The sequence below is a fragment of the Grampus griseus genome (genome assembly GCF_964374135.1).
Source record: "Grampus griseus genome assembly, chromosome: X".
NCBI lineage: Eukaryota > Metazoa > Chordata > Mammalia > Artiodactyla > Delphinidae > Grampus > Grampus griseus.
The window spans coordinates 105,972,905-105,993,004 of NC_138999.1; the positions used below are offsets into that span (position 1 = coordinate 105,972,905).

Consider the following 20,100-nt stretch of genomic DNA (forward strand, 5'->3'; position numbering starts at 1 on the left):
TTTACTACATTTTACTTTAATAGTATTCTTTTAACACTCAAGTCCAGAACAAATGTGATTAAGCTTAACTTTTTAATATAACTTAATTCTTTTTTACAGTGCCCATGATCTTTCAAAGTGGGATTTGTTTGCTTGTAATTACAAACTATTGAAAACCGGAATTGAAAATGGAGACATGCCTGAACAGGTTTTTATTTATTTACAAGTTACATATTTAATTTTGAGAAAGAAGACTTGTGACTTGTAAAATTTAACTGTATTCTCTTTGTTCTTTTATAGATTGTTATTCACGCACTGCAATGCACTCACTATGTAATCCTTTGGCAGCTTGCAAAGATAACTGAAAGCAGCTCTACAAAGGTTTGTGGTGGTTCAGTGGCGTCTTTTTTTATTAAATAGAATTAACTTTTCAGCAAACTTAAACATAAGACATATCAATAAAATCTTGCTTATTTCTAATCTATTTAGGCATGTTTACTTTTAAAAACAGTTATTTGTAGTTGTATATTCAGTGAAAGAACATTAATATGTTTTGTTTAGGGTATGATTCTAAATTTAAAAAATCACATTTATATGTGGCATAATTTATGGATTTCCATATCATTCTCAAAAGTACTGGGTACATAAAGAACTACAGATTTTGTAAATCATGACCAAGAGCCTTTGAAACATACAGATACAGCTATTGGGTTATATAAATTAATTATTACAAACCACCTGTCCCTAGATCTTATGCCTCGTATTGTTTTGGGATCTCCTTATTCATACTCAGGATCTCTGTACTGATGTTCCAAATTCATGATAAATCACTTTCTGGTTGAGTGTAATGTGCCAGCTACTAGGTCATAGAACTTTCAGATTTTTATCTGTAGTGGTAATCCTTGATGTGTTTAGTAATTGAACTAAACAGTACTGCCTTTTCATTTGTAAATTAGAAACTTAAACTTCGTACTTGTAGTAGTAGATGTTGCCTTAAATATTATTTGGGCACATTTTTATAAATATTAAGTAATTTTTGTAAGCTATAGAATTAGCTGTTCATAGTTATTTTCCTCAAAAAGGAATCCTCTTGATAATCAGTTTGTTTTGCATAATTCACAGAATAATTTTAGAATTTTTTTGAGGTTTTTAAGCACAAGATGCAATTATATCTACAAATGGATGTTTTCCACCTTGAAAAGACAATGTAGTACTGTTGTTAAAATAGTGTACTTTTTGTCAGACACCCAAAAAGTTTAATTCAATATCAAGCTTGCAGTAGGAACAGTGACTGTATTAGCAAATATAATTGCTCACCTAAATCAAAAGCATTGAGTTACAAATTAACATGGGAAAAAAGGTAATACTTTTAGTAGAGGAAACAGGGTAAAAATGAAGGTTATTAAATGCAAAAATTATTTCTACTGAAGCTTGGTTGAGTTTTCTTCACCAAATCAATCTCTAAGTTAAACCTGTTTTTATTTAACTTGTCTATTGTATATACCAAATATGTACTGATACTCTATCGTTTGGCATCCAGTATCAGGAGACGGGCCAGAGGTTATGCCTTAAATAAATTAGTGTGGCTGATCTTTATAAAGTAGTTTTCTATTTTAAATTAACTGATGTAAATATTTAGAAAAAGAAAAAAAAGATTCATCCTTTTAGTGTAGGTTAAAATTTTTTTTTCTTAAGTGGAGTAATACCACAAAACTAATTTTTCTTTGGTCCCTCTCTGTTTTTAAAAAGCACAACCACTATCCTACAAATGAAAAATGAAACATGCTGTCCCTTTTTTATCATTTATTTTATTCCATTCATCAGTCAGCCACTCATCAAATTACAAAGTGAGGATGGAACATAAATCTTTACTTGTTAAGCATTCTGAGGTAGTGGATTTATATGGATAGCCATATATAGTCATATAAGTTTTCTCATTCTAAAGGACCCAGATCACGTAGGATATTATCCGTTAATATACCTGGTATTTTTTTTGATAAAATTGTATTCTTATATACAGATGCTTTTTCTATATGGTGATATTTGGCTTTGAGTGAATATTCTAACACTCAGCTTTGTGAAAACATATATTTACTACACCACCAGTATTTATATATTCATTAATGATATGCATGTACTAATAGTCTGAGGATTTTAAGTACTAGGCCTACAATATTAAGTACATAGTAAATTAAGTGTATTACAGAATGAACAGAGAAATGGAAATTGAAAAAGGCTGAGTTAAAGATGATATAAACAATATTTTTAGATGTCAGCTAATTATCATGAATATACCTGGTGTTTTTAAGCCTGCAATTTGTTGAGATTTTAAAAGTGGTTTTTGTTTTCCTTTTTGATAAATAATAAAGATTTTAAATCTAATATACAAGCAGAGTTAACATAGTTAAATATATGGTGATGTTTTATGTAATTTAAAATATCTTAAATATTGAATGAGTTTTTAATACAGTATTTTAAAATGCTCATGTTAAATTTTTTCAAGGAGGACTTGCTGCGTTTAAAGAAACAGATGAGGGTATTCTGTCAGATATGTCAACATTACCTGACCAACGTGAATACCACCGTTAAAGAACAGGTTAGTAATTACTATAGATAGCAGTCTTTTGTAAGCAACCCTGAATAAATATCTGAACTAATATAGAAAATTTAAGAAATACTGAAATTGGGCAAAGTAGAAATATCTTGTATCTGTCTGTATATATACTATGCTCAAAAAATAGATTAACATTAATTCCATGTGGAGCATTATAGATTACCCGCATATTGCAGTTATTCTGTGTTATTGTTTCTTTATGCCACACATGGTAAACAGACCCATATATACAAAGTAGGTGTATGCAGTTACATAAATTATTCCTGAAAGCAACAAGTATAACAGATATGCCTCAGGGAGGAAAGGTCCATCTGGTTTTGTTATCTCAGAGTACTATCAGATGTTGGCATTCCTGCCCATTCCTGATTGTGTGAGTTATTTTTTCTTATGTGGACTTTGAAATAAAAATTTTAATCACTTCCGTCTTCAGAGTGTTACCTTCCCACCCCGTATGCCCTCTTGATTCCATTGCTGCCAAGCTTCTCAGTCTGGAAATACATTGTTACTTGGTGCCATGGGTAGTTTTCCCATCTGTAAAATAACTTCTGATCCTGGGACCAAGAGCCTATTTAGTTTTGAACTGTAACAATAAAGGACTTGGGACATTTTCTTCTCTACAATTCAGATAAGAGGGACAAAATTTCAGAAGGTAGTAAAATGAGTTTATAGTTAATGTCTTAGAATAGGATTTCAGTGAAGTATACACTGATCTAAACTTAATACATGAAGTATTACTTGATATATTTTCATAGGCCACCAAGATACTCAGCTTAATATTCCGTATTTCTTACAGTGTTAGCACATAATTCCTTATGGGTTATTGTGTGTAATCTCCTTTATATATAATCTGTTGTTCAGGCCTTGGAGATTAATTATTTGGTCATTAAATAGCCTGTGTACTAGTCTTCCTACAGCTTCCAGGAATATGTCCTGGTTAGCTCACAAGACCTGTCAGTTCACCTAATTAGTAAATGTCACCACGCTTATCACTGTGCATCCTTACTGTGTATGTTGCAAAAGCTTTTGTAAACTCAAATATCTTGATAGGTATAAATTATTACTATAGTAGTAAAATGAGAGGAAGAGACCAAAAGAAGAGGTAAAAGCATAGAGAAAAAAATAAATGTGGTTAGTTCCAAAAAGGCAAAGCTATTATTAAAATCTGCTTTGAGGTCTATATTATAATCTGTCCTTCTAGTAGTAGTCTTCCATTAAATGTAATTTTCTGTTGACTTTGTGATCACAAAATTTATTTTCCTTATCCCTTCCCAACAAATAACTAAATTTTTTCGTTACCTTCTGACTACTTTTACCAGTGTTTGACTCTATTTAAAACTCCTGGCAGAGTTTTTTTTTAACATCTTTATTGGGGTATAATTGCTTTACAATGGTGTGTTAGTTTCTGCTTTATAACAAAGTGAATCAGTTATACATATACATATGCTCCCATATCTCTTCCCTCTTGCGTCACCCTCCCTATCCCACCCCTCCAGGCAGTCACAAAGCACCGAGCCGATATCCCTGTGCCATGCGGCTGCTTCCCACTAGCTATCTACCTTACGTTTGTTAGTGTGTATATGTCCATGACTCTCTCTCGCCCTGTCACAGCTCACCCTTCCCCCTCCCCATATCCTCAAGTCCGTTCTCCAGTAGGTCTGTGTCTTTATTCCTGTCTTACCCCTAGGTTCTTCATGACATTTTTTTTTCTTCTTAAATTCCATATATATGTGTTAGCATACGGTATTTGTCTTTCTCTTTCTGACTTACTTCACTCTGTATGACAGACTCTAGGTCTATCCACCTCATTACAAATAGCTCAATTTCGTTTCTTTTTATGGCTGAGTAATATTCCATTGTATATATGTGCCACATCTTCTTTATCCATTCATCTGATGATGGGCACTTAGGTTGTTTCCATCTCCGGGCTGTTGTAAATAGAGCTGCAGTGAAGATTTTGGTACATGACTCTTTTTGAATTTTGGTTTTCTCAGGGTATATGCCCAGTAGTGGGATTGCTGGGTCATATGGTAGTTCTATTTGTAGTTTTTTAAGGAACCTCCATACTGTTCTCCACAGTGGCTGTATCAATTTACATTCCCACCAGCAGTGCAAGAGTGTTCCCTTTTCTCCACACCCTCTCCAGCATTTATTGTTTCTAGATTTTTTGATGATGGCCATTCTGACTGGTGTGAGATGATATCTCATTGTAGTTTTGATTTGCATTTCTCTAATGATTAATGATGTTGAGCATTCTTTCATGTGTTTGTTGGCAGTCTATATCTTCTTTGGAGAAATGTCTGTTTAGGTCTTCTGCCCATTTTTGGATGGCAGAGTTTTTATAAAGCTCCTCAAGATATAACTCCTTCAAAAAAAAATATATATATATATATAACACTTCAGCTTTATTGCTTTATTTATTTGTTTATTTATTTAGCTGTGCCAGGTCTTAGTTGTGGCATGTGGGATCTTTAGTTGTGGCATACGAACTCTTAGTTGCGACATGTGGGATCTAGTTCCCTGACCAGGGATCGAACCCAGACCCCCTGCATTGGGAGCGTGGAGTCTTAGCCACTGGACCACCAGGGAAGTCCCACTTCAACCTTATGTTTATTATACTGTCAGGTTTGCCTGATGATTAGTAAGCAGACCCACACTTGGTTATGTTTTTTTTACTTAATCATCACATATACTGACAATGAGAAGTCCTATAGATTTTGTGATCTCTCTTCTAAGAGATCTTCTAGGAGATATTCATCTTCTTGGTATAAGTGTTTTTCTTCCATAGAAGAAAAGAATGGTACCAAGTTTATACATTATTTGATATTTGAGAATGTATACCATGAGACATTGTGGTATATATAGTGTAAAGGGTGGGGTTTGGAGTCAGAAAACCTGAGATTGAGTCTTGATTGCATGTTTTGATGATGTTAACATATTGTACAAATCACTTAAAAAATTAAAAGAAAATTGCTGAAAATTAAAAAATATTTGTGAAATTATCTTGCAGTTAGTAAGTCACAATGCAAATATCAGTAGTTATTGTTGAAAAAATTACACTCTTCACTTTTAAAATCTTAGGAAAATAGTAGACATTGCTTTTCTTATGAGTTTCAAATATAGAAAGTTGGATTTTATTTCCACATTAAATATGTAAGTTACTTGTGGCAGTTCGTGAGAAACTTTGGTTTATGGCATGCTATCCTTTTTTTTTATTTTTTTTTTTATTTTTATACTAGGCCTTCACTATTCTATGTGATATTTTGATGATCTTCAGCCATCAGATTATGTCAGGAGGGCGTGACATGTTAGAGCCATTAGTTTACACCCCTGATTCTTCATTGCAGTCTGAGTTGCTCAGCTTTATTCTGGATCATGTCTTCATTGAACAGGATGATGACAATAACAGTGCAGGTAATTTTATTGCCATCTTTTTGTTAAATCTGTGTGTCTACTATAAATCAAATTTAATTAACAGCAATGTAAAGTGTTACACTACTGTTTGATATTTTATTCTTAAAACATGAAACACAGGTACATTTTCCAGTGCAATTTGTGTTCATTGCTTGTAACATTGTAAAGACAATGTGGTATCACAGAGCATAGGCTTTGGAATCAAATCTTTGTTTCTCACTAGTTGTGAGCTTGTTTTTCTAATTTGTAGCTACCTTACAGAACTGTACAAGTTAATTAAATTGAGCAAAGTGACTAGTGTAGTGCCTGGGCATGTAGTAGGTAGGTACTCAACAAAATTTACTTCTCTTTCCCCTTAATCATTGGTAATACCAATATTCAAGTAATTAGAGCAGAATAAAGTGTTTCTTTAAATGACCTTTTTGTTGTATACTTTCATAGCATAATTTTTCTGTAAAAGTCTGGGGCAGTACAGAATGTTACAGGTAAATAATCAAACCAACGTTGCCTAGTGTTAAGTTACTCTTCGCACCCTAATTGCATACACAGATGCCTTACTTGAACAAGAAATCGTGGAAAAACAGATAGTATTTGGTGACTTCTTCTGGGTTTTTTTTTTTCCAATTTGAAGTTAAACTTGAAGGATATATAACATCAGTATGTGTATGTCCATACATAAACTTGACACATCACTGCAAAGCTTTTAACTATATATAATTCTAGACATGGCTTGTAGCTTATTTTTTATCAATAGAGAGCTTTGTTCTCAAGTATTAGAAACTTAACCAGAACAGAATTGAGAAACCTAAGTAGCCAAAACAGATATCAAAATCCATGTACTAAAGTTTATATACTTAGAATTTTCCACCATTCACTTTCAGCTGTTGGTTTAGTTACACTTTATTTTTAACATTCATTTGACATTTATTGGGCAGCAGGCAGTATACTAGATGCTATGAATATCAAAAAAATGAGACAGGGTCTTTTCCTTTAAGAATTCAATTCAAGTGGAAAAGACATATCTAAAAACAAGTAATTATAATGTAATCTGACAAATAATAGAGGTAGGTACAAAGTGTTGTGGGCATGTAGAGGAAGTTATAACTGTTCTGTAGGAGTCAGAACACCACTGAAATAAGCTAACATCAGAAATGGATCCTAAAAGATGAGTAGGAGTTTTTAAAACTTCTATAGGAAAACATAGTTATATTCCCAACACTGATACAAAATTGGTTTTGGTCTATAACCCTTTTGTTAGTTGGGGACTACCTCAACTTCATTTAGATCATAGGAAATAGGAATGAGAATAAGCTTGCCAATACTCCTAAATTTTCTGGGAGCTTCCTGGAATTACACTTTGTCTTACCTCCTTGGACTTCGTGTTTTTCTATTTCCACTTTAAAAATGAAATGTATTCCAATTCTATGGAAAAGAATAAAATGTAACACACTTGTATATACCAACCACCAGCATTTGTCAAATTTTGCTCTGTTTGTTTCATATTTGTTTTTTAAAGGAATAGATACAAAAGAAGCCCTTGTTTGTATCCCTCCCCATCCCATTATTCTTTTTCCCTAGAGATAACTGCTATCCTGAATTTGCTGTTTATCATGCCTTTGCATTTTAATTTTATTTTACTGGGAATTTATGTATCTTTTAACAATATATAGTTTATTTTCTGTTGCTAGCTTCCACATAAATGGTATCATGTTGAACATTTTATTTTTCAATTTGCTTTTTTGAGTTAACATTATTTGTGAAATTTGTCAGTATTGACATGTGATTATAGCTTATTCATCCTGACTGCTGAATACTATGTGATATGAATTAACCACACTTTATCCATTTTCATATTGATGAACATTTAGGTTTCCATCTTTTCTCCTATTATAAATAGTGTTACAAAAATGTTCTTATACTTATCTCCTTGAGCACATGTGCAAATGCTTTTCTAGTGTACAGGCATACCTCCTTTTATTGCACTTCGTAGATACTGTGTATTTTAATAAATTGAAGGTTTGTGACAACCCTTCATCACACATGTCTATGGGTGCCATTTTTCCAACAGCATTTGTTCTCTTCATGTTTCTGTGTCTTTTTTTGGGTAATTCTTGCAACATTTCAAACTTTTCCATTATTATAATATTTGTCATGGTGATCTGTGATCTTTGATGTTACTACTACAACTCGCATGAAAGTTTAGATGATTAGCATTTTTTAGCAATGAAATGTTTAACGTATGTACATGTTTTTAGACATAATGCTATTGCACACTTAGTAAGACTATAGTATAGTGTAAACATAACTTTTATATGAACTGGGAAACCAAAAAATTCATGTGACTCATTGTAGTATTCCCTTTATTGCGGTGGTCTAATCAAACCTGCAATATCTCCGAGGTGTGCCTGTATACCTAAGAGTGGCATTGCTAGATTATGTAGTCTATGTATATCTTAAAGTTGACCACAAGTTGCCAGATTATTCTCCAAAGTCGTTTTATTCTTTTATCCTCCCACCAGCAACATATGATAGTTTCCATTGCTTTTCATACTCATCTAACCCCTGGTATTGTAGACCCATGGTTATTTGATTTGTTAGCCCACATCAGACTAGAAGGGGAGAATAAAATAGGGAATGCTTCTAGAGGCACTGGCAACACATAATAATAATGGCAACTGACATTTATTAAAGGCCCAGTGTGTTAGACACTTCTGTAACATTCTTTAATCCCCACAAGAGAAAAAGGTGGCTAATTTTTGATAAGAAACCTAAAAATCAGGGCTCAAAAAACTTTAATATCTGGGTAACTTAGTCTGTAGGGGGAATAAGTCTGTGTCCCTCTAGTTCCTGAGAACAGTACCAAACAATGATTGGAAACAATATTGTATAGAAATCCATTATAATCACAGAGTCATTAAGAAAAAGTTAGCTTGTATGTTCAGTGTACTCTTTTAAAAGAATGAACAGTACGTTTTAGGTTTCTAAGCAAATGACTTTGGCATTCTGGAATAGGCACTTTTGATAACAGAAACTTTCGGATGGTCTGTCTTAAACAAACTCCTATTCTTAAAATTTGGTTTTTATTTACTAGCAGTTATCAAGGATTATCAGAGTCAGGGTAAAATAAATACTTGTTTTAAAAGAGTTCTTATTTTATACACAGTATTTTTTATGTAAGCAATTTCATTTGTAAAATTTGTCAAGAGGAAAATTCTTTGCATAGCTTTTTATGTAAAAGGCTTCGTTACAATTTTATGCACAGTATCAAATAATTTGAAAATCCTTTGGCAGTACTTGGAGGCTGTAATCCGGCTTTCTCAGCTATGAATTTGGAAATAATTTTGTCCCTTTGATAACTGAATATCAAGATCTCACATAATGGATCAGAGCAGATATATGTGAAGTTACCTTAAAAAGACAGAATGGTTTCTAGGCCAGTCTAACTGAATATCTGTAATATGTATAAAGAAAGTATCTGTCAATAAAAGTTGGGTTTGAGGTTGAGTGGGGTCATCTTTAGAAGGAATAACAGAATCTCTGAGGTTGTCTGCCCCTAGGGAAGAAAGAGCCTTACCCAACAGATACTGAATATGCAGGTCTCATCGGCAAACTATCCTGCTAGGGAAGTAGATTAATGTGTTAGGCAAGCTTAGCCTGATTTCACTAAACATCAGTTCCTCTCACTCACTCCACTTGTTCCTGTTCCATGTTCACTAAACAGCCTTCTGATTTGACGTCACAAAAATTTTGTGTATTGGAATAAATGGGCTGGTCATTCATGAAGATATTGAGTGATTATAATTTTTATTTTATTTAAATGTTTTTCCCTTATTTTTCAAATTCTCCAAAATAAAGATGTTTTATATTGAATTTGATACACACACACAGACACACACGCATGCACATACACATGCACGCGCGCGCGCGCGCGCACACACACACACACACACACGGTTGAAGTAAAATACAGATGGCTTAATGTTGGAAACCTTTTTCCCCAGATGGTCAGCAGGAAGATGAAGCCAGTAAAATTGAAGCTCTGCACAAAAGGAGAAATTTACTTGCAGCGTTTTGTAAGCTAATTGTATATACTGTGGTGGAGATGAATACAGCTGCAGATATCTTTAAGCAGTATATGAAGGTAAAGTTGAAAAATGGATAGCGAGATATTTTTATGTTGCTTTTATGTTTGGTTGCCATTGAATTTTTTAATAGTAAATTACTTTTCTAGTGTAAAAGAAATCTCTTAAAATATTTAACATTTTCAGTAAATTTTCTCATACCTCTGATCCTCCATTAATGGACATTTTGGGTTTATTGAGTTCATTTGTGTTTGGAATATTGCAAACAGCTTGTCTTAGGTTAACTGTCACTAATAGAAATTGCTTTTGTGATTTAGTTTAAAACAACAGGATGGTGTCCCTCCCCTGCTTGATGTAACATAAAAAAGTGTTTAGGAGTCAGAGAACTAGATAATACAGTTTTGGCTTGGTTACTATGCAGCTTGTGACCTTGAGTAATTCAGTACCTTTTGTGTCCTGTGTTTCTTCATCTGTTCCACTGTGGTAGCTAAGGTTCCTTAAGCTCTGAAAATCTGATTTGAGTCACAGTGGGTTATTCACAAATTGTCATAAATATGTGTGAGATTCTTTAACTTGTAAGTAGTAGTAGAAAGGATATTGTTGATTGTACTAACAGAATGTGACTAAATACGGTGTGATGATTTTTCTGTAATCCTTTTTCAAGTAAAATCTAATTATAAATGTAAACATTTTTTAAGCTTTTGCTTTTACAGGATAAAACATGTAATACATTTATCAAAACCTAATTAATTCTCTCTTCAGAATACTTTCCTATATGATAGAACCATTAATAAAGTACTTTGGAACTTAAGTTATTTGGCCTGATACTTGTTAGATTTTTTTTTTTAACTAAGGTTGTTTTTGAAGTCATTTTGCAAATTTTAAACTTTTAGACTTAGGTATTCTAAATTAAAGTCAATTTTGTTAGTCATATAGGAGCATGGTTATCCTGTTATCTCTGGTAGTTGTTAATGTATGCATTTTGAAACAAGATCTTAAATTAGAAAAAAAATTCCTGTGCAGTGTGTAATGTAAATGCCACATACAGTAAATTTTCTTTTAAATGTTGTTAACAGGCTGTTAGTTTCTATAAGCCAAATCAATAAATTTGGAAACTGCTCATGAACTACATGCCATTAGCAATGAATAAGTTATGAAAGTAACTGATTACATTCATTGTCTTAATAGTTCACAAAGAGCACAGAACTTTGTTTCTGTCCTTTGTTTTATTTCTGAAAATCTGTATAACTTAATTATTTTTAAACAATATACCTCCTTAAAACCAACTGTGGAGCTTAATGTGATTAGATCTTAACTGTCTGATATTTCTGAATTTACTGATGTTAGGGATTATGTGTTTAAAGATTATAATGACGTTTTAGTAACATTCTTCCGTGTCTTTGAAGGCATAATTCTAGCCAAATAACATTCTTGTGATATGCTTATGTGACTAACCTAAAATTAGTCTTATTGTCCAATAGTTTTAAGAGACAAAGGCCTAATTTGTACAAATTTCTTTTCTAGTATTATAATGACTATGGCGATATCATCAAAGAAACAATGAGTAAAACAAGGCAGATAGACAAAATTCAGTGTGCAAAGACCCTTATTCTCAGTTTGCAACAGGTAAGACATGAAGAGTACCAGGTTTAGGCTAGCAAAATAAGCACTTAATAGTTTTCAAGTTAACAGTTGAAAACTGGGAAAAGGATGCAATAGATAGTTCATAAAAGTGGAAATGAAAAATACTCAATCTCACTAGTAGACATTGTGCAAGTGAGATCATTTTTTGCTTTGAGACTGGCAAGAGTGGCAAAACCTATAGCCGCCTAAGGTATGGGAGAAACAGGTTCTGACAGCAAGGTATATTGGTTCAACCTTCCTGGCAGGTAGTTTGGCAATATATGTCAAAATTTATAATGTGTATGCCATTTGAGGCAGCAGTTCTACTTCTGGAAGTTCATCCACAGTGGTAATAGGATAACTTTGCAAAAATGAGTGTAAAAGATTATACATTGCAAAGTTATTTATAATAGCAAGAAATTAGAAAATATAAATGCCTGTCAATAGGATATTAGATGAATATATTGTGTAGTATATCTCTGCAGTGGCTGTGTAGCACTTAAAATTGGTGTAGATCTGTATTCATTAATTCGTAAAGATCTCTACAATATATAGTTTGAGAATAAAAAAAGATTGCAGTATAGCATCTCTATAAAATTGTGCACATCTCTGTGTACCTATTTGGAAAAAATAATCACCAAAATGTTAGCTGTGGTTAACTTGCTTTGGTAGGTTCCAGGTGAATTTTACTTTATTCTTTGTACATTTGTACATGTATTTTAATGAGCATTTATCAACCGTATAATCAAAATGTACCAGTCATTTTCATTTTGGCAGTGTCAAGGCAGGTTTAATTAGGCAAAAATCATTTGCTTAGTATACTTTTGTCTGTAGAGACCAAATGCATGCAGAACATAACCCAACCCATTTCACTTTGATAAACTTTCTTGCTTTTTAGAGATCTAGGTATGAAAGTTCTTAATTTCATTTGCATATTTTGATATTCTTTATTAAAATTAATAGAATTTAAAAGGTTTTAAAGGCAGCATTTAAATAACTTTTGGTGTAAAATAATAGCTGTTTGCTGTAGAAAGTTTAGAAAATATTATAGGAAAACTAGAAAAAATACAACTTATCTTTAATTTTTTTCACTTAACAGTGTTTTAATTTTTAACTTCCTAATCTTTTTTATGCCTATGTGAAATCTTATTTTACAAACATAAAAAATCATATTGCACATTGTCTTGAAATGCTGAATTTTTCATATTAATAAATCCTGAACACTTTCATGCCATTAAATACTTTCCTCTGCATTTTTAATGACTGTGTAGTATTCCATTTTATAGAGGGACTATAATTTAACCAAGATCTCTTCTCGTTTGATGTTGAGGTTTTTTTACAATTCTTGCCATTATAAATAGCACTAAGACAAACATTTTTGTACTTACGTATTGTATACAGATATTACTGTTATCATTCCTTTTGGATAAAGTCTGATAATAACAATTGCTTACTCAGAGGGCATGAAAATTCTAAAGCTTTCACTACACATTGCCAGATTGCTCTGTAGAAAGGTTTTCTCAGTTTATGTTCCCAGCAGATCAGTGCCCATTGCACTGTATTCTTAAGTAGTAGCCATTATCTTTTTAAAATCTTGGCAGCTTGATAATTGAAAGATTGTATTTTGTTTTGCTAACTTTATGATGAAAGTTCTTGATGTGAAGATCCATCATTTAAATGTCAATAAGAACATAGTTGTTAGTTGGTTTCCTTTTTCTTTATATTTTTATATGCTATTTTAATATCCAATTAATACCGGCAGAAAAGAATTCTGTTGTAACTAATCTAAGGAGTTTCTAATGTCAGTAACTACCTCTAGTCTGAATATATGAAGTGCTACAATTTTGGTCATTTGTATCATGTTTTTAAAAATCCATGTTATAGAATGAAGTACAATGCCTTATTTATAGAACATCAAGTATATTTTAAATATAAAATGTAGTATTTTAAAATTAGATGTTAATAATCCATAGTTATTAAAAAACTTTAACATGCTTTCTTTCTTTCCAAACAGCTTTTTAATGAAATGATACAGGAAAATGGCTATAATTTTGATAGGTCATCCTCAACATTCAGCGGCATAAAAGAACTTGCTCGACGTTTTGCTTTAACTTTTGGACTCGATCAATTGAAAACGAGAGAGGCCATTGCTATGCTACACAAGTAATTTCCAAATATTTTATTCAGCTTGTTTGTTAATCATGAAGTTTTTTTGTATCTTGCTCTTTTGTTTAGAATAACCAAGTTCAATTGATGCTTTATTACTTGTTTACAAATCTGTGGCATGTCTCCTTTCTTAAGAACCAGTTATAGTGCTATCTCTGTTAACACATGAATTGGGACTAAAACACCTTTTATAGAAACGTCTTTGCTTTAATTAAAACCATACAAAATCTTTATAAATTACGTGAAGAAAAGCAACATATATTCATCAGGTATTATAGAATCTCTTTTAACAGTTTTTGTCATAATCTCTCTTGCTGGGTAGATAATGTTTTGAGATTTGATTTCTTTGTTTCAAGTTTTTTGTTTCTGGTTCTGTTCTCTATTTTGCAGTGACCTTTTCTCTTGTTTTGAGCCACAATCTTTATTTTGTCTGCATGTTTTCTTTGCCTTATCAAAATTGGAAATCATCTCATTTTATTTTAGGCATGTAATTTAGTGATCAATTATACTTTTAAGTATATTTTAGAGCTCTAACATAACCAACATGTGGTTATTAATACCCTTTATGTCTTTATTGTGGATAAAGAGCCTTGCCTTTGGAAAAATCAAGAGACTTGGGCTCTGTTTCATTGAAAGCTCTCTGTTTTGTGTCTTTTTAAAATTCCTGTTGCTTACTTAATTATGAAGTGTTAAATGTCTTCCTTCAGAAATTGTTCTGCTCTTTGTTAGTCCTATACCTTCCTCAACTTTAATTTACTCTCTCCTTTTCACTTTGCTCTAAAAGTCTCAATTTTCTTTTTATGCCTTTTAATACTATGGATGAGAATTTTAGGTAATATTTAAGGACCACACATGTAGTAATTATTTTGAGAAGTAATATATTATTTACTTCATATATATATATATATATATATATATATATATATATAATGTTGGGTAGTTGTCTTGATTAATAGAGGTATTTATTGTTAAATAAATATAAACTGGGCCTTGAGTGGAGTTTAATTTTTAAACTTTACTCTTAAGTGGGTCATTACAGATAGTCTTGAATCATTATTTTTAAGTTGATCCTATGTGTTATAGTTGATCTCCTTTGTGTCTTGAAAAATACAGAAAATGTACTGATCATTATGTGAAAGGATTTGGGTTATTTTCTATGGAAAAGAGAACTGAGGAGAGAATGTAGATATACCAAACCACATTTTAAATAAAGACCAGCTGGTGTGTGTATGTGTGTGTCTGTTTTGTTTTAAAGAAAGTAACAGTTGGGAGTTCCCTGGCGGTCCAGTGGTTAGGACTTGGCGCTTTCACTGCTGGGGCAAGGGTTCAGTCCCTGGTCAGGGAACTAAGATCCTGCAAGCTACGTGGCACAGCATGCCCCTCCCCCCCGCCAAAAAATAAAAATAAAAACCAAAACAAACAAAGTAAAAGTGGCATAAAATGTAAATATATTTGCTCATTCTCGCACTGTAGCCTCCTTATTCTCTCTATTCCTCAGATTAAATGCATGACAAAGGAAACATCTTAGTAGTGGGATGAAGTATAGAGAAATTCCCTAAGTTATTCAATTTTGTATTGTAGTCCTTTAAATATTTGTCTTTTTTTGTTGTTTTTGTTGCAGAGATGGCATAGAATTTGCTTTTAAGGAGCCTAATCCACAAGGAGAGAGCCATCCACCTTTAAATTTGGCATTTCTTGATATTCTCAGTGAATTTTCTTCTAAACTACTTCGACAAGACAAAAGAACAGTGTATGTATTTGTTAGAAATACTCTATTTAATTTTGTTTTGGAATTCTTAAAGATTAATTGTTATACTTGGTTTCCCTCTCAGATTAGATTAGATTTGTAGGATTGCATTAATGCACAAAGAACTTTATACTTCAGAAATTTTATAATTTAAGGATTATAACTGTTTTATGCATAATACTCCATTTTAATTCTGTGAGTTCCCCTTACAGTGTAGTTGAGGCTTTAGAGGTGTAACTGGAATGCTTTGTGTATTCCTATTTGAGTTCTTGGCTCAGCCTAACTAATGAAGGAGCATTTAACAAATAATGATATCGCTGATCCATCAGGAGCACCTTAGTCTGTGTCCTGAGCCATGACTACACTGGAAAGTAGAAGTCCCCCTCTTTTATCTTTGTACTTTAACTACAAGTCCTGTTCTCAACAGGCCATTTAAACAGGATACTTTTATGGTTTGGTCTTCTAAAATCATGACTTATGTTCTAAGAGAGCCTAACAAATGGAATTAAAGTCTCAAAATCTTCTTTCATCTCTTCCACCCCCACCCCCCAACCCCGGGCTTTGAGGTATAAAAAGACAGAAGAATATGAATAACTCATAGGTAATGTCTTCTGAAAGCCCACCAGTATTTTGCTTTTAAAGATTGTATAGATCTTGGGGACTTCCCTGGTGGTCCAGTGGTTAAGACTTCACCTTCCACTGCTGGGGGTGCGGGTTCAGTCCCTGGTCGGGGAGCTAAGATCCCACATGCCTTGTGGCCAAAAAACCAAAACATAAAAAAGAAGCAGTATTGTAACAAGTTCCATAAAGACTTTAAAAATGGTCCACATCAAAAAAGTCTTTAAAAAACATCATTGTATAGATATTATATGAAATTCTAAAGCAGACAGAACGGTGATAGAAATCACAATAGTGGTTACTTCTTGGGGTTGGGGAGACTGAATGGGAAAAGGGATACAGGGTACTCTGTAGGGTCATAGGAATGTCCCATATCTTGATAGGTGTATGGGTTACATGGCTGCATTCGTTTGCAAAACTGATCCAACTTTACTGTTAATTTCTGTGCATTTTATTATATATAAATTTATCCCAGTTCAAAATTGCATTGAGGAATTACCTGGTGGTCCAGTGGTTAGGATGCCGCGCTTTCAGTGCCAAGGGTCTGGGTTCAATCCCTGGTCTGGGGACTAAGGTTCCACAAGCTGTGTGGTGCGCCCCCCGCCCCCCCAAAATTGCATTGACACTATTAATTAGAGAAATAAAAATTAAAACAATAAAAAAACATTTCTCACTTAGCATATTAGCAAAACTTAAGACATTGGATAGCGCCAAGTATTGCCAAGGATGTGGAGCAATAGAGGCTTTTATACATTGCTGGTGGCAGAGTAAATTGGTACAAGACCACTTTGGAGACAGTTGGCAATGTCTAGTAAAGTTTAAGATTCTCCCTACCTCATGATCCAGTAATTCTATTCATAGGTAGATACCCTAGGGGAACTCTTACACATGTGTAGAAGGATAACTATTAAAGTACTTGACTGTTGCATTGTTTGAATAGGGAAAAACTCAAAACTGACTGAGCATCTATCAGCTAGAAAATGGTATCAATTGATTAATATACAATGGAATACTATACAGTGGTCAAAATGGTTAGATTTTTAAAAGTAAACACAATTCCTTAATTTTATTAAAAATCCATTTAATTGTTCAAATTTCTAGTATCAGATGTCATCAATGACTTTTATTTGATTGAATTGGGATTGAAATAAGATTCACACAATCCAATTGATCTACTTTTAAAATCTTAAATTTTTTCAAGTTTATTGAGCTATAATTGACACATAAAATTGTAATATATTTAAAGTGTACAACATGATGATTTCATATACATTGTGGAAGGATTCCCATAATCAAGTTAATTAACGTATTTATCATATCACATATTTACCATTTTTTTGATCAGAACACTTAAGCTCTAGTCTTTTAGCAAATTTCAATTATATGGTATTATTTAAGTACACAGTATCATCAACTGTAGCCACCATGTTATACATTAGACCCTCAGATCTCGTTCATCTTAAAAAATTTTTTTTCTGACTTCATTGAGATATAGTTGACATATAATACTGTGTAAGTTTGAGGTGTACAACATGTTGATTTGATACACTTACATTATTGGAAAATGATTGCCACTATAGTGTTAGCTGACGTCACTCTTCCAAAATGGTTAGATTTTAAAATTATAATGTTGAGTGCAAAAAGCTAAGTACAAAATTGTGCTATGATGTTTACAGACAAATAGGTGTTAAAACATTACAAATGGGGACAAAAAATAGCAAGTTCAGGTTAATGGCAACCTCTGTGGCTGGAAAGAGGACAAAGGGAACTAGCATCAGGGAGGGCTACTTATCTGGAATGTTCTATTAAGCTTTGTGGTGGATACATAGTTGTAAATCTCTCAACTAGTGAGTATATTGTGTCTCAGACTGCACATCTTGTGTCAGGCTGGTAAGTTCTCAGACTAATAGCCAACTTCCAGACCACACTTTGATGAGTACTGTACTACTGTGTGTAGCTGAAATATATTTACAATATATACAACTAACACTAAGCAGTATGTTTGTAACTCATCTCTCCTGCCCTTTCTCTTATGGTGTTCAAAACTGGTAGTTCTGAACTGATTCAAATTAACCATTATTATGACAGCAAAATTTGGTTTGCACTTTACAGTTAGTTGATGAAACTTGTGTGAAGCATAATTTACACAATAAAGCACTGAACTCTTAGTGTCAGAAGCCTGGGATTTGAATCATGGTTATACTGCTTTCTCATTTTTATGACCATGGTTATATTACTTAACTTTTCTTATCCTTTCTCTCCTTATCTGTCAAATGGGGAGAATGTCTCCCTCACAAGACTGTAAGAGTAAAGTTAAAGACCCCAAGAGGAAAATGCGTAGCACACAGTAGTCACACAAATGTTAGTTGATTTTTGATTGCTATATTATATACGTCATAAAATCCTTGTGATACTTGAATCCAAGGGTAGATGTATGACTTCCATCAGGCTGAAAATATTGTGCAGGTAGGGACCATATCTGATTGACCTTTGTATCTATCCCCATTGCCTGGGACATAGATGCTCAACAAATAATAAGCTGAAATGCTATGAATTATTTCATTTAATGTGAGAATCTTGATAGAGACAAAATTGTTCATTAGTGTACTGATGAGGCTTAGATTGAGTAGTGAAGTAATATGCCTATGCTCACACAGCTACGGGTTGGTAGAACTGGGACTAGAACCCAAGTTGTGTAATTTTTAAATCCGATCCTCTTTCCGGGAATATGACTCAGGTTCTTCTAACAGAGGACTTGTAAATGTTAGGATAAAACAGAGACTTCTCGAGAAAGAACGCTAATAATCCTTCGGTTGTTACTGTATGCTTTGAGGAAATGTAGACCCATCAACCACTATTTTCATTCTAATTTACTTTTTATTTAACTCATTAAATCATTGTATGTTCCGTTGTAGTGTGTGAGCCTATAGGAATAAGCAAAAAGCAAAAAAAAAAAAAAAAAAGCTATGTCAATTTAATGTATCAAAGCTAATGGTTTCTACTCCTTTTCAAGGTATGTTTACTTGGAAAAGTTCATGACCTTTCAGATGTCCCTCCGAAGAGAAGATGTGTGGCTTCCACTGATGTCATACCGAAATTCTTTGCTAGCTGGTGGTGATGATGACACCATGTCAGTCATTAGTGGAATCAGCAGTCGGGGGTCAACCGTGCGGAGTAAAAAATCAAAGCCATCTACGGGAAAACGGAAAGTGGTTGAAGGCATGCAGCTCGCACTCAGTAAGAATATAGTTTATTCTCTTTATATTTGTCCTTTATGTTTACCGTAAACCTTAATGACTGAATTGTCATTAAGGGTCACCTTATTTTTAAATTTGAGGTATGTGTTGTTAAATAATATCTTGAACAATGTGTCCTCCAATTATGTGTAAATGTACTGTTCTAAACATTTTAGATACATAAATTCAGTTCTTACAACTCTTTAGGTACATACTCATTTTTCAAATGTGAAAGCTGGTACAGAGAAGTTAAGTAACTTTTACCTAAGGTCACACCAATATTAAGTAGCAGAGCCAGGCAGTCTCACTCTAGAGGACCTGCTTTTAAATCACTGCACTATACTCTATGTATAGGGATATGGACTCAATATTTTAGAGCTAATCATTACCTAAGAGATAAAATCATCTAGTTTAAGTGGTACAACAGATTCAGAGAGGTCCCAACTTTTGAATTTCTATGAAGAAGAGTATTAATCATAAAGAACTTGACAGAAATACAAGTTGCTGTCTATAATCTTAGGGTTAAGAATACATTATGACACTTGAATCTCTTGGACTCTTAGTACTCCAGGGTTGGTTCAAAATGGGTCTGGGGACTTTTTTCCTCTCCTTAGGAAACTTTAA

The 20,100-nt window shown here is 33.1% G+C and overlaps 1 protein-coding gene across 6 annotated transcripts in view; it reads left to right on the forward strand.

Moving 5' to 3' along the window:
• The window catches only part of STAG2 (STAG2 cohesin complex component), a 116,159-nt gene that overhangs the window by 82,353 nt on the left and 13,706 nt on the right, over positions 1–20,100 (forward strand). For 5 of the 6 annotated variants that reach the window (XM_082680696.1, XM_082680700.1, XM_082680698.1 and 2 more), the window contains 9 exons: positions 100–187; positions 280–360; positions 2,483–2,575; positions 5,830–6,004; positions 10,006–10,145; positions 11,611–11,712; positions 13,724–13,872; positions 15,497–15,625; positions 19,254–19,477. In XM_082680696.1, the coding sequence (XP_082536822.1) occupies positions 100–187; positions 280–360; positions 2,483–2,575; positions 5,830–6,004; positions 10,006–10,145; positions 11,611–11,712; positions 13,724–13,872; positions 15,497–15,625; positions 19,254–19,477 (1,181 nt within the window). The remainder of the gene's footprint in view (positions 1–99; positions 188–279; positions 361–2,482; positions 2,576–5,829; positions 6,005–10,005; positions 10,146–11,610; positions 11,713–13,723; positions 13,873–15,496; positions 15,626–19,253; positions 19,478–20,100) is intronic. The other variant, XM_082680699.1, reaches the window with a different exon arrangement.